This window comes from Sycon ciliatum, chromosome 5, assembly GCF_964019385.1.
Source record: "Sycon ciliatum chromosome 5, ocSycCili1.1, whole genome shotgun sequence".
Lineage (NCBI taxonomy): Eukaryota > Metazoa > Porifera > Calcarea > Leucosolenida > Sycettidae > Sycon > Sycon ciliatum.
The window spans coordinates 17,154,489-17,169,072 of NC_088647.1; the positions used below are offsets into that span (position 1 = coordinate 17,154,489).

The 14,584-nt window shown below is 47.5% G+C and overlaps 2 protein-coding genes across 5 annotated transcripts in view; one reads left to right on the forward strand and one right to left on the reverse strand.

The window, feature by feature from the left end:
• Positions 1 to 9,657, forward strand: part of LOC135817857 (diacylglycerol kinase beta-like) — a 51,457-nt gene extending 41,800 nt beyond the window's left edge. For all 4 annotated transcript variants that reach the window (XM_065331133.1, XM_065331134.1, XM_065331135.1 and 1 more), the window contains 5 exons: positions 1,376 to 1,466; positions 2,491 to 2,692; positions 3,227 to 3,347; positions 7,986 to 8,046; positions 8,366 to 9,657. In XM_065331133.1, coding sequence (XP_065187205.1) covers positions 1,376 to 1,466; positions 2,491 to 2,692; positions 3,227 to 3,347; positions 7,986 to 8,046; positions 8,366 to 8,485 — 595 coding nt within the window. In that variant the 3' untranslated portion in view covers positions 8,486 to 9,657. The remainder of the gene's footprint in view (positions 1 to 1,375; positions 1,467 to 2,490; positions 2,693 to 3,226; positions 3,348 to 7,985; positions 8,047 to 8,365) is intronic.
• Positions 9,658 to 11,717: 2,060 nt separating this feature from the next.
• On the reverse strand, positions 11,718 to 14,405 carry LOC135817858 (uncharacterized). Its single transcript, XM_065331137.1, has 3 exons — positions 14,162 to 14,405; positions 13,789 to 13,946; positions 11,718 to 12,029 (listed from the first exon to the last, which is right to left on the reverse strand). Exons 1-3 carry the CDS (start codon positions 14,343 to 14,345, stop codon positions 11,949 to 11,951), a joined length of 423 nt encoding a protein of 140 aa, XP_065187209.1. The 5' UTR covers positions 14,346 to 14,405; the 3' UTR covers positions 11,718 to 11,948.
• Between the last annotated feature and the right edge of the window lie 179 nt (positions 14,406 to 14,584).

Sequence of the window (14,584 nt, forward strand, 5' to 3'; positions counted from 1 at the left end):
ATTGCTATACGGATGTTTACATTCATGGCTGATAGCGTTCGTTACTTGCTAGCATGTGTGCCAAGTTAGATTGGATATTGCACAGTTACCGTGGTGTATTTATCTGGGTCGTTGGTTGTAGCTGTTGGGGAAATGCATGGTATGTGTCATGTTCTGATGGATCCATGACTTTTGTCCTAATTCAACATACTTCTGCCATCAAGCTAAGTTTAGTCCACCGAGCACGGACCAGGATAGTGTTATTAGGGAGGTTTAGTTCCCACGTAACGGAAACGCGTACGTGGGTGATCCACGTAAAGTGGATGAAGGGCATCCACGTTGCAATGTTGTGTTTAGTCACACGGAACAAACGAAAGCATGAAGCGAAAGGCCCAAACCTGGTCAAAGACGAAGCTACCCGGGCCTAAGAAGCTCATCGAATATTTTGATTTCGTGCTTCGGAAACTTCTTCAGCCGAGTACCCTCGCAGCTCGCAAAATGCGCTCCATTCTGATTTTCACCCACGTTCTGGTGGAACGTGCGTGAGCCTCCATACACGGTGTGTCGTGAATCAGAAAACGTCTGTTCGTGCGTCACTGAGTATCACGTGGTACACACACGTAAAGTACCCACGGATTACGTGGGACTAAACCTCCCTATTAGCCAAGGATAATGTTTGTGAAATAGGGGCGCTGAGAGAGGAACGCTATTAACCTCGAATTTAATAGATTGAATTATTACAGCTATGATTGGACCATTACAACAACTACCATTAAGTCATAACGATGACTACAGTTACACGTCGAACCATCACAATAGCTACAATTGAAGTATCACGGTGAAGATGTAACCGCTACATTTCCGTCATTGTACCATACAACTTTGAGTTCCGCGCCATTTCTACCAGCGTTCAATGAATTCTGGGAGCAGGCGGCATAGGTCCATGCTTGCTGTCAGGTGAGCAGCTTATGCTTGAACTGTTCTTTTTTCTTTCTTTCTTTTACAAAGAACGCAAACCCGGCTCGAGACAAAAAATCAATAACAAGAAAAATAACAAAGTAGCAGGGAGAATGAAGAAACAACTAGAACACAGAAGTTGACGAGGGTTGACAGAACAAACAACTCATGATTGTGTTGCGGCTGACTACTAGTATCCACTAGCGCAGCTGTGTAGGTGGGGCATTGTGTTCATCGGCCTGAGGGAGTTGAAACGAGAAAAGTGTGGAGAAAAATGTTGATTGCCACCACCAGGACTGGAATCAGGGGCCCTCGCTTCTGGCTAACGGTGGTGTGGCACTAAGATAGGGTTAAGTTGTCATGCCAGCAGAGACTGTTCCACATAAAATGTTCTGTATTTGGGCGACAGTTACCTTTCTGTTCTTATCGGTGTGAATAGGACTCGCAACAAGATGTGGTACTTGGAGTTTGGTGCCGGGGAGATGTTTTCAGCAAGCTGCAAGGATCTGAATGAATTCCTCACCTTGACTGTGAGTCACTGTGCTGCTGCTGTTGCTGCTGCTGTTCTTGCTGCTGCTGCTGCTGCTGCTGCTGCTACTGCTGCTGCTAGGTATAGTTTCTTCTGTAATACACCTCTTCCTTTGCAAATTTACTAGTAGGCATGCTGTACAGATCGCAGAAATCACCTTGAAGTGTTTTAACTCCTCAGAACTTGGAAGTTGTGCACAAGTCCTTTCATATACAGTCGACCTACCCTTATAACGATAACCTCTATAACGATATTACCCTTATAACGATATTTTTCTGCCAAACCAAATCACTCCATTGACTTTTGTATACAACACCTTACCCTTATAACAATATTGCTATAACGATATTACCCCTATAACAATAATCGACATTTTCCATTTTATAACAATATCTAGCAGGGAATATGTAGAGCCCACTATCCAGGTAGGGCAAGCTTCACTTGATAAGTCGCTGGGACAGGACGAAATGCAACAGGGGCACCAGTGGGCACCTTGCTGTGTGCATAATGTGCATGTAAAATGATGTATGTCAGTTTTTTTATGCTATGAGGAGTGTAAAAAATGAACAAAATCCATGAATTATGAAGTATGTGTATGAAATGAACCAGTTACCCCTATAACAACATTACCCTTATAACAATATTTCTTGGTCTGATGCAAATATCGTTATAAGGGTAGGTCGACTGTACTGCATTACCCTGTTTCAGCAAAGAAGTGCCCACTGCCAGCAACTTTCCATGAAGGCGAATGGAACGCAAAAGTAGATTGAAGCAGGGCTGCAGTGCTGGTTGCCGTTCTGCCTGTGATGCCTGCGCTAGCTCGGAATTGCAACATCCCGCTAGGATCTACTGAGATTTGACTGTGTTGATAATGTGATGTGCATGGTTATAACAGTGTGAAGTTGACATGACTGGTGCATCACTTGTGTAAAAAAAATTAAAATTAATTCTGTTGCCATGCCTACAGTGTTCTCTATTCCTATCCTCTTATGCTGTCCGGTCACTTTCGCTGTGATTGCATGCAGGTGGATGGCAAGGTTGTGGACTTATCGCACTATTCCCTGGAAGGCATAGCTGTGCTCAATATACCTAGCATGTACGGTGGATCCAACCTCTGGGGAACGGACGACAGCAGAACGCAGCGCCGCAGAGGCTGGTCTGCATCTCGGGCGGTCAGCGTCGATGATGGCAGCCCTTCGACTGGATCGTCTAGATTCAGCCCGCAAGGTACACACTGCAATCTTGAAATATGCGCGTGTGAGTGTGCGGTGTACCATAACCCTCGAGTGAATTGAAACATGCAGCAAATGCTTATAACCAAAGCCGAATCTTGGCAAGAGGCTAAGAGCTAACCTGCAAAGAATGAATACCGGTCGTCACTGTATCGAGCATGGGGAGCAAACTGAAACGCAACGAGACAGCGTAGAGTGAGCTGTGGTGTAGCGTGAATGAAATCAGTGCGCGCAATTTGAAAATTATCTGATTTCACTCGCCAGTTTTTGGGATTTCTTCATCTTGGTCTCTTTGGAAAGCTACAGATGTCCACTTTACTAATACTGCCTCTTGTCCCACCGGCGCATTCTCCTCTTCTTGGGCAGCCATATCTATCCAATCACGTGTGTATGTGTGTGTGTGTGTGTGTGTGTGTGTGTGTGTGTGTGTGTGTGTGTGTGTGTGTGCGTGTGTGCGTGCGTGTGCATGCGTACACGTGCGGGTGGGTGCATGGCTGCGGTGTAAACATCGTCCGGTGTGTATGCACAGAGATCTGCGACCAGCTGCTGGAGATCGTCGGCCTGGAGAACTCGTTCCATGTAGGCCAGATCAAGGCTGGCCTGCGAGATCATGGACAACGCATTGCACAGGGCCATGAGATTGTCATTGAGTAAGTGTGTGTGTGTGTGTGTGTGTGTCACGGGTGTTTCAGCAGCACCACTTAAAAATATGGCGTCATTTCGCGCGGTTTGGCAGGATTGTGTTAGTTTCGGCGCGAGTTATCAATTTATCAGAGTGTACCTAATCGATTTTCTTATTCACTTAGGTTTTTCAGCGATATTTCGGTTTAGCAAAAGAGACAAACTATTTTTCATATTCTACGAGTGAACAAGAATTATTTGGACAAGAAGCACAATCATGTTGACAGGTTCTCTGCTGGCGAACAGACAGTTATATACTAGTTTGCTCACTTACCGGGGACTTCTTCTGTCAGTTTGGCTGTCCAGCTCGTGCCGACCTACTGTTCCTGCGACTTTCTCTTCCGTGGCACAGGCCGCAGTGCTATCGCCTCGTTTGTCGTCGTCAGGAGGTGCTGTGCTGCAACAGTTTGGAGGCGAAGCAGTTCTCGAGGAAGAGACTTGTACTTGAAGTTCAGAGAATTCAGTGAAGAGTGGAGACTCTCTGCACCTTGTTCTGCGAGGAGGCCCGATCCTACGCGGACTCGTTTCATCAGGGGAACTGTGTGTTCTTCTAATAGGTGCAACTTCGGCGTGATGTGGCCGAATTTCCTGGACACTACTTCCTTCCTGCAGAGGGCCAGGAATTTCTCGATGTCTTTTCGGAGTTGACCCAAGTCAGCGTCATCGACTGGTTTGCAGTGGCTGAACTTGGCTCGACACGTTGCGTAGCTGTTCATGAGAGCTACGTATCTATCTGCAATTTTAGTGGCCTCAGGACACAAGTCAGGACACCTTGTTTGGACTGACGAAAGATGTGCGGAGGTGATGGCAGTGACCACGGTGGGTTTCAAGGCTTCGTGGATGTGATTACCAACGAAAGCACCACCGTGGTATACCTGACGCTCAATGCCATGAAGCTGTAGGACTGGCTCCAGTGCCGCGACGCATGGGCCACAGAATTGCTCACAGCCGCTCAGTTTGTCTACTTGCTGCTGAAGTTGTGCTGACCGCTGCTGGTGATGGTCACGCTGCTGTATTGCTGTTTGGTACACTTCTTGCAAGTTGGCGACAACACCAAGCTCGTCCATGCCGCCTTGCTGCTGTACGTGCAATGCAACAAATCCAAGCTGTTCCTGAGTCGTAGTTAGCTGGTGGTTGAAATTCTGGACGAGCTGCTGTTCAGCAGTCAGTTCGCTATGTACATCGCACAGCTTCTTGTATGCAGCACCATCCGTGTCTAGTGCCTGGCTTCTTGCCACCAGTGCCAAGTCCAGTATTCGGAGCTCGCTCCGCAGAGCTTCGAACAGCCAGGGGTAGATTCCGAGATCCAAGTGTAAGACTGGAATGATGACGTTTGGGATTGACACAGGCAGAACAATTGGGGCGAATCACATTGTTATATTTCTTTGCCTGCGCCAGCTTTGAGCCTGCTGCTACATATTGGCTATGGTCGCTTGCTAGAGATGCTAGTGTGCGTGGTTCTCTCTCGGCCTCCTCTCTCGCATCACTCTCAAGCTCCATGCTCTTCTTCGTGCATAAACAATGGAGACATGGTCGGAGTCCAGATGAGCCAGACAATCCAAAGTTGACAGTCTGGAACTCATAGTCCCCGAATAAATAAATCTTCATTGTCTTGCCTTTCCAGGAAGTCTGCTGAAGCTGCTGAAGCTGGGGTCGGTATTGTCCCAATGCCGTCTCCAAGTTTGCAGGTGTGTCTTTGCCGTTGAAGATGCAGAACGGTATTATGTTTGTGAGTGAATTCGGATGCTCGGTGTTGACGATCTGAAAGCTTAGCTTGAACGATCCACCTCCGTGATCTCCGCCAATCTTAATCCAAATCTCTGACTCAGGAATAGCTCCACCATGCCATGTTAGTCGGCTACTGTCCTGCAGCTGGTCCAGAAAGAATATGACAATATCCACCAAATTAGGGAAGAGCACAGTTGCTATCATCGTAACTCCGCCATCCTTGTCTGTCATAGGGAGCTCTTTGGCGGTGTATGAACGCAGCTTCGAAGCTATAAATGTGCGGACTGTCTTCTCAGATTCCATTTCAACGCCAAATTCTTGTAGCCAGCGACGTAGCTTCCGCAACTGACTCCACGGGAGGCTGAGGTCTGCCTTTATAGCCAGTGCACTGCCGGGTGACGGCTTCTTGGCCTTGATGCCAGCATCTAACAGAAGCTGCTCCTGTTCAGCAGCAGACAATCTCTGCAAGCCAGCCACCTCTTGTGCTCTGGCTCCAGCCATACCACCGCACACTGTCTCAGCATGTCTCGTCAACTCTGAGGATCTGCGGCGCAAAGTTGTGTCAGCAGCTCGGTCAGACGGCACATTACTCACAACAGCCCGTTGATAGACCTGTGGCTTGCCATGTGATGCTGTCCTTACCTCCAACCGCCCGTCATGCACCCTTGCTGCCACCAGGTGACCTGTTTAGTGTTAGACGGTCAGCTACATTGCCGCACAACTTGGACGGTGATGCGGACAGCACGTCCTCGACAGTCGAGCTTTGTCTAACGGTGCGGATTGGAGCTGTCGTCGTGGCTGGATTAAACTGGCATGCTGCAACATGCTTTCGCAGATCTCTCAGCGGAGTAACCACCGGGCAGCCTTGCAGAGATGGCTTGTGGAAGTCACACCGGAGTGTCCAACCATCCATCATCCTGCGTGGAACCTTTCCTGGCGTCTTTAGCTCAGATGCCTTCAAACAGTTGGCACATGCAGGACATTGCTTGTGCGTTGCTAACCATTCACACATGCAGTCTGCACAAAAGTACTCTTCGCAGCATGGTACTTCTACTACGTTGTCCACGATGTTACTGCATATGTTGCACTGCTGTACTGTGTGTGTGCGTTAATGAACCGCTCTTTGTTCAGTGGAATCGTTGCCGTGTGTTGGCTGCTGCCTGTTGCATATACTGTCTCTCTTGGCACATCCAAACCACATTCCAGTTGTGTTGCTGATGCTTGTGAGGCGGGTTGTTGTGTTGGTTGTTGTGTTGGGGTGGCGGTTGCGGTGCTCAAGTGTTCATCCTGAGTGCGTGTTGTTTGCGGAGCGGCCGCGCGCCAGTGTGTGAGTTGCTTTGCATGCCGTTTTCCCGTGGCCTTTGCTGTGTGATCAGTACAGAATGAACAGGCTGAGCGTTGATGTGCTCTCCATTTCACAGGAGGGCCACAGCCACCGCCGCAGTGCATGGCTTTTTCGCTGGCTCTCTTCATGGCCCTCTGGCACAATACACATATGTATGGGGGGGGGGGGGGGGGGGGGGTGTACTTGAGCATCATCTTCATCAATTTTTATCCCATGCACGGCTTCAAGCTGGGATTTATAAGATGCAACGGGATAACGGGTCTTCTGTGTGCATGTGGCGAATTTTCTGCCACCAACGCGACATACCTCGCCAAGATAAGATACGTGTGCGTCCATATCTTGTCGTAGCTGAAGGAAAACAACAGAATTTTGATGTTAACGTCTTTAGAAACGAATTCGCGTCTTGACAAAAAAATGTCGCAGATCGCTTCGTCAAGAACATACCTATGGCGAATCAAATCAACTAAGTCGATGCCGAGGTGATAACTACTTGATAATGGCCAAGAAAGCTTGTGCTAGTAGCTGCGCAATTTCAGGTCGAGCGTGGAACACAACTTCGTTCTCTGCGAGGCAATTTGAATTTCGATCGTGGTGCGCGAGGTATGAAAGTGAAGCTAGGAAGGAGTCAAAGAAAAATAACACGATTTCACCGTACAGAACCCAGTTTGGGCTGGGTAGTGACCTGCTTTAGAGTAGTATATCGATAAGTATTTCAGTAATCCACCCCGGCCAGAGATTCAAATTTTCAAATTTCGGCAAAAAAAGGACGCCATTTTTAGTGGGCGGAAATCGTGCAAAAAAACATCCGTGGTGTGTGTGTGTCACCAAACGAGCATCTACATGTAGATGCCAAAAGGCATTTTTGAGCATTTTGAGTTATCTGTACCATGACATTGCTGTCAACCACCACCAGATCACTGTGTAAAAACCGAAGTCCAAAATCTTCATCTATCACAGAGGTTATGTGGTGTTTCAATAAGTGAATTATAATTTTTATGTGGGAAACTCAACTTTCGAATACATTTTTTCTCAATGTGACATGAGATTGATGCAAACGTCCAAATGTATGTGTGTCTATGAGGGTGGGATTACAGAATATCGTTGTGAGAAATCTGTGTTTACAAATTGAAATAGGGCTTCGAAGTGATGACGTCACACATACTTGACAACGCATGTCAACGAAATTTCTGGGTACAAACAAACGTTAACGTCCCCTTGCTCTTCACTGGTTTTGGAGTAATAATTATGGAGGTTTCAGATGGTGGGAATCAATGGTTTGCTTGAATGAACAGCTTTTTGATGTAAAATCTGAAGTTTTCAGTGCAAAACACCACGTGCTGGGGGATGCAATGGCTGTCTGTGCCCAGTTGCTACGAAGTTGTCAAGGACCTGCTGTCACACTTTGAAGCCCTATGATCCCTGTTGTCACAAGTCTTTCTGAGAAGAGTGGTGATTAGCCGTGATTTTAGGACATGTTTTCAATATTGCAAAACTTGATTGCTGCTGTAACACTGTGGTGTGTTCTTCTGCACAGAACCCGACGTCGATTCCCAATGCAGGTCGATGGTGAGCCTTGGCTGCAGGTGCCTTGCAAGGTAAGACACACACACACACACACACACACACACACACACACACACACACACACACACACACACACACACACCTTTGGACATTTGGATGCCCATTGCTCCCTGCAATGATAGTATCAGGAGTTATAGTATTTCCATATAAACCAGGGTATGAGCAAGTCCCGAGTTTTCCTATGCTTAGCTTGCTTGGTTTGGATAACTGACTACTGGCATACTTGACTTGCACGTGCGCGCTGGTGCTTGTGTGTGTGTGTGTGTGTGTGTGTGTGTGTGTGTGTGTGTGTGTGTGTGTGTGTGTGTGTGTGTGTGTGTGTATCTGCAGCTTACAATCAAACACCACAACCAAGTGCCCATGCTACATGCCCCACAGCGCCTGCAGAAGCGTATCTCTGGCTTCATTTTCCGGCCCCGCACCACCAGTGCTGTTAGCACGGCCGTGTAGAGTTTACCGCAGCTGCTGCCATCCTCGCCTCCAGTGCCTCTCGTTTGGTGTCCTGGTTTCTCGGCATATGTTCATCGGTGGAGACCAGATCTCCTCTCTCATGTTTTCGTAGTGGCGACTTAGTTACGACCCGCTTACCGCCGACCTTATTAGCCGTGGACTGCATTGAAGTATACTGTACCAATCTAAACACATTGAACTGCCTCGCCACGGTCCGGCCTCGCGCGACTCCTTCTTCGGATGAGCCAGATCATGTCGCGCATTGCCAAGACGGCTGCCACGGCATGCCATGGGGACATGCTCTGGCAATGACGGCTGGCAAGCAGGCAGTTGTCCTCTCCCTAGCTTAGACATAGACACACCGAGCCCATATGTACACTTGCCCTATCAGGAGAGAGTGTCATATAGCATACTACCACCACCATTGCTGCTATTACTAATGGCCTCCGCTCACTTGGAGTTCGTTTCCGCCCCTTAGCTTGCCTGGTACCCGGCGCTACTCGAGGCAAACTGCAAATCGCTCTCTGTACGTATATTACCCCTGAACTGAACCAATGACCAAAAAAGGAAACCAGTCTATCAACGAACACGGCTCTATCCGCAAACGCTATACGTGACGCGTTCGTGGATATGCCGGCCATGCAACTGACAATGGACTAGTTTTAAGTGTGGCGTAACCCTGGCAACGGTGACGCCATACATGCTGTTCTTGCACACATTGATACGACGTGGTGTGTCTACTAATGTGCTCTGTGCATTCTTGAGGTTATTTCTATTATTATTATTACTACTAAAACTGCTGTTCATAGGACCCTCTCTTTATCAACTGATCTTGAAACGTGGCATTAGATTTTACGGCATCAATTCGAACCTGAAAGAATGTTATCAACCGGATATTGTGTAGCTCTCGACGTGTATGCGCATGGTTGCCACTGCTAACAAGCACTATAATTTCACAAATGTTCGGTGTACTTTTATTTTCGGTACTTTCGGTGCATCTGCTTCATACCTAAAATTTCAATACACCGAACGAACACTAACACACATAATCCAATAGGCAACAGCTTCCCTGTACCGAAAATTTCTGTTCACCTAACCAGTTACCTGGCCTTCTGCCCTCATACCGAAAATATTGAGAACCGAAAATTTCTGAAATTAGAGTAACAGTGTGACACGACATTTTGTTTGGCTTATCCAGGAAATCGGTGGCTCTGCCGCTATGATTATTGTTATGATTGTGTACAATGAAGCAGGGGTACAGTGGAGCCATGAACACAACAAAAGTGTGCAACATAATGTGCAGAAGTCCGGGTGCACAAGTGTGTTGTGCAATTTTTGAAATTAGGGTGCAAAATCCTGCATTCCGGGCAAAAAAAGTGGTCCGGCCAGACCTGCTGCTACGCCCCCTGCATTGGTATGCTGTGCTTGGTGGAATCCTAGCCTGTTCGTTCTTCGGCACTTGACAGTTCTGTAGTAAATAATTGGCATGAGGTCCAGTTGAACCCGTAGGCTTTTACCCGGATCTTCCTTACGTGGACAGCTCCCTCAACTGGGTCTTTGCAGGCAGAACTAACTTGTTTGTCATGGCATGGTGTCGCACTGTAGCAGTGTAGCCGGCCTGTAGGTGACTATAGATGCATATGTGTGACGGAAGTCCGCACTTACATGTATGTAGAGGGGACGGTTTCAAATAGGACACCGGTTGCAAACCGGAACGGACTCAATATTCACTTTCTCTCTTGGTATTTTGATTAGAAAACATATGTCACAGTGAGACTACGATGTGTTATACTCCGAGCCAAAATTTCATGGCTCTGCGATGACCAGAAGCGCCATATCAAGCAGGTGAGTTTTTGACGTGTTGCTTCGCACTGCGACTTGAGTTTTACGACTTTCGAAAAATCAACTTCTTGTCGCAGGTAAACAGCGGCTCGCCTCTCGCCAATAAAGCACCGCATACCAATCAAAACTAATGGAAGCACACACAAGGCTTATTGTTACTCTGTACTGGCCGTCGTGGAGCGATAGCAATTACCTAATTTCAGACCCAGAGTGAATTTGACGGGCACTCTAAAACGTGTCCGGTTTGGAGCCACCTCTGATTTGAACTTTTTTGAAGCGAAAAATTGGGCAACTTGGAGGCAATGGGTCAACACAAAGGAGTGGCTCAGTTCGATTGACTCTGGCCCCAGAGCAAACTTCAACATGCCAGTTTCCTTCCACAAACATATTTCGAGTGAAAAATCAACGCTGATGATCGGTTTTGGTCTATACAAATTTGGCTGTCAAAACGTCCCGGTATCGAGCCGTCTCCTCTACCATGTTTTTCGATTTTGACAGCATGTTACAAGGCGAGGACGCATAGTGCTCCTGACTACAACCATAACCCAGTTGGCAGAGGTTCAAATGGTCGCAAGACCGGGACTCTGGCAACCGGGTTATGGTTGTAGTCAGGAGCACTATGCGTCCTCGCCTTGTAACATGCTGTCAAAATCGAAAAACATGTTAAAACTACCAAGCAAGGCTTCTTTATAATATGTACCATGTATGTACCAGTACTACTTGTCTACTACACCAAGATGTGAAATTTGATAGGACATTACAGTCAACCTTGTGAATACTAACCTCGATTGGATAATAATTATTATAACAACACTATCTGCAGACCTACTGTCGTGGACATTCAGTTTGTGACGGCAAGGGATAGTGTGAAAAGTACTCCTTCATGCAACGAGTTGTTATATCCTCTACAAGCAGGGTGAGAAACTTGCAGAATTTGCAGCGGAATTCAGAATTCTTGTCCGCGTTTTTCCAAAAGGATAGGCAGCGTACCCGCATTGCAGAGGCCTTTGCACGTTATAAAATTCGGCCACGAGCCGAGTGACGATTATGGACCGAGAGATCAATAAGCAGGCAAGTTGCACACTCTTGACCGTGTACTCTTGGTGCTAGTCACAAGTCATCACAAATGGATCATTACAAAATGCCTACACGAATCTCATACAGCCGAAGCAACTCAATAACCCAAAGCGGCTGCGCCACATGCAACTATGCCCTGCTCCAGTGGTTACTGGGATGAGCAGGCGGGGAGTGAAACTGCATACGAGTACTAACGTCTTGTTGTTTCATGTTCCAGTCGCCAGTGTCATCCACCCACCGGATGCCACAACTACCCGGGGCGCGCATGCTCGCAAACTCGTGCAACTCAACGGCCACTCGGAAGGCAAGGATCGAACAGTCAACGCAAACCACGTCTAATTCCATCACCAGTGGAGCAAAGCAATAAACAGCACGAATCAAAGCCAGCAGCAATATAATATCAATAAACAGCCATTCACGCGCACGCACACATTTTTTAAATTTATTTTAACTGAAGACAGCACAGAAGTACGTACAGGATGGTGACATGACAGAAAGGCTTCTAGAACGTGCTACAGTATAATGAAAAAGGACGCCACGATGTTTAGTAGTCCTTTCCTTCGGGCAGGGCGTTGACCAGCCTGTTGTGGAACAGAGTGCGCCAGCTGTAGGTGAAGCCCATAGGCTGCACACAAAACAGAAAAAACCCCAGATACAAACACCAACATGATGAAAGTGACGCGACGATAGACAGAGAAATGTGCAAAGGCACCGACCGGGCAACCACTCAAGCCGCGCAGTGTGCATAGTAGGAACGGCCAGAGAATGCCAGCTGGAGTAGAACCAGGTGGACATTAGCTTGATTGGTTTTCATGGCACTGCCACCTGCATGCCAATTCTGCTAACGTGTTGAATGTTCAATAAGGATGGCGTAACTCCTCTCCGTAGCCTCGTCATGATCTCAACTTCAACCGCACACAGCCGCACCAAGGCCTTGGTTACACAAAATCCCTGAAATGCTCTCTTGGGCGAAAATTTTGGAAAGTGCTTGAAGTTTTTTTGGAGAAATTTGGAAAGGTTTTATTTTTCATTTTGTATAGCCAAGTTGGTGCGGCTGTGCGCGGTAGAAGTTGAAATCGCGTTGATCACACTACCATCTAGGAGCGTGATATCCTTGCATCACCACTTATTGTTTCGCAGGTACACGCTGCGCCATTTCAAAATCAAAGTGTGCCACAACGGCTTTAATCAGAGCAGTCCAAACGGCATACGTTTATGAGAATGCACGAGGCAGTAACACGTGCCAATCGTGGAAAAACACCAATATGTCTGTGTGGAAAAAGGAGAATGAGTGCAGGAGAGAGAGAGAGAGAGAGAGAGAGAGAGAGAGAGAGAGAGAGAGATTGCGTGTCCGCACGCGCGCTCACGTGTGTGTGTTGTTGTGTATAATTATATTGTGTGTGTGTGTGTGCATGTGCGTGTGTGATTCATGTGAGCTGTAGCAGGCGGGCTGGTTTTCAACAACCACTTTCGCTTGTAGCGCTCTAGAGAGAGGACCTCCGGTCTATCCCAGAGACTTGACTGCGCTCTGCGGAGAGTTTATCTGTAACGTCTTGTTTCCATTCGCAGATTTCACAACTAGAAGTTGTTGAACAATATTTTCCAATTCACTGTTGAAACGAACAGCGTTTGAACCCCTCCCTCCTTGGCTTACCTCAAAATTACAAAATTGCGGTTTGAAAAATACATACGTCGATCAAATTGGTACGCATCAAGAGTGCATAACATCCGAGAGTGTGCAATTCCCACATACCCTGCTGTGCCGACAGAAAATCAAGTTGACGTCGATCTTATGATGCGCTGCTCCTCGCACAAATGATTTACGATGTTTGTATGGGGTGCCAACACACCACACATGTCTCTTGAACTAGTTTGCACAGGACCAAACCGGGTTTGTCCAGCACAGGTCCAGGATCCATCTGATGATACGTGTACAATGCGCATTGCATCATAATAAGGACATCAACTTGAAATTCTGCAGGGACAGCAGCCGTAGTGGAGTTGCATACCGTAGTGACACACATAAAGGCCCGTGCGCTTATGAGTGAGTTTTAGCGTTATTTTTATTTTTTGCGGGTCGTTTTGTCTCGCACATAGGCGCATGCGCTTGAGTTGTTAGTGTGCATAATTATGCACATACTCCAATACCGCAATACACATTGAAGTACATGTGAACATGGTGTTTTTGTGGTGTCTGTGCGTCACGGGATGGACTGCATTTTGGTTCACTTATAAGCCCATGCGCTTATTTGTGAGGGTGTGCTAATGTCCGGGTATAAGCACATGTGCTTATATGCGCGTCACTACGGTACTCTTGGGGGTTATGTACTCTTGGTATGAACCCAAAGGCTGAGAAAGATGAACAGCTAGATGGTTCTGCTTACCTGTTCAATTCTGATGTAATCATAACCGACCCACTCTGCGGGGTGCTCCTTCGCGTGAGCCATGTGATGAACCTCCTCGTCATAACTGTACTTGAACGAGTAAGCGACGGCGGGAACGAAGCCGAACAGCAATACCCAGGCCCACATGTCCTGGTGAGCTGTGTATGTGAATGATGCATTCGAAAAATAAGAAAAAAATGTTGTCATGATTCGTGAAGAAAGAGACTGGTAATAATACGATCCATAACTCCACAGCCGTTACTTTGATGTCACTGGAACTAACAGAATCATGTATGATTATCCATGACGATAGTTTTCTCTCTACGAGACCAATCTACAACTAAAATTTACTCAAGAGAAACGTCATCCTCACCTCCAGCATGCTCACGCTCCAGGCGGAACTCCCTCATCGCTTTGTTCTCTGGGATCACTGTGTTTGCGTTAGGGCGGTAAGCAGGAGCAGGTGCCTCTGCTGCAACAGCCGTTGCCTTTCCACGGGCAAAGGCCGGGAGGCCACGAACAGCTCTAAGAGCGTTTCTTGCAACAAGTCCTGCCATCTTGTTCTGTTTGAAGCAAACCAACCTCTACTCTCTGTTCGCTTCGCTTTTTTACTTGGGACTTGGCTTGCCTTGACTGCAACCAGAACGTCGAACTCGACCGGTGCAGTGCACGACGTCACCAAAGCCCGCCGCTATCTACGCGTATACGGCAGTACAGGACAAGAATGGCACGCTAGCGCCGCGCCGCTAGGCGCTCTCGCACGCACACTAACACCGCGGGCCCGCGGTCGGCCGCG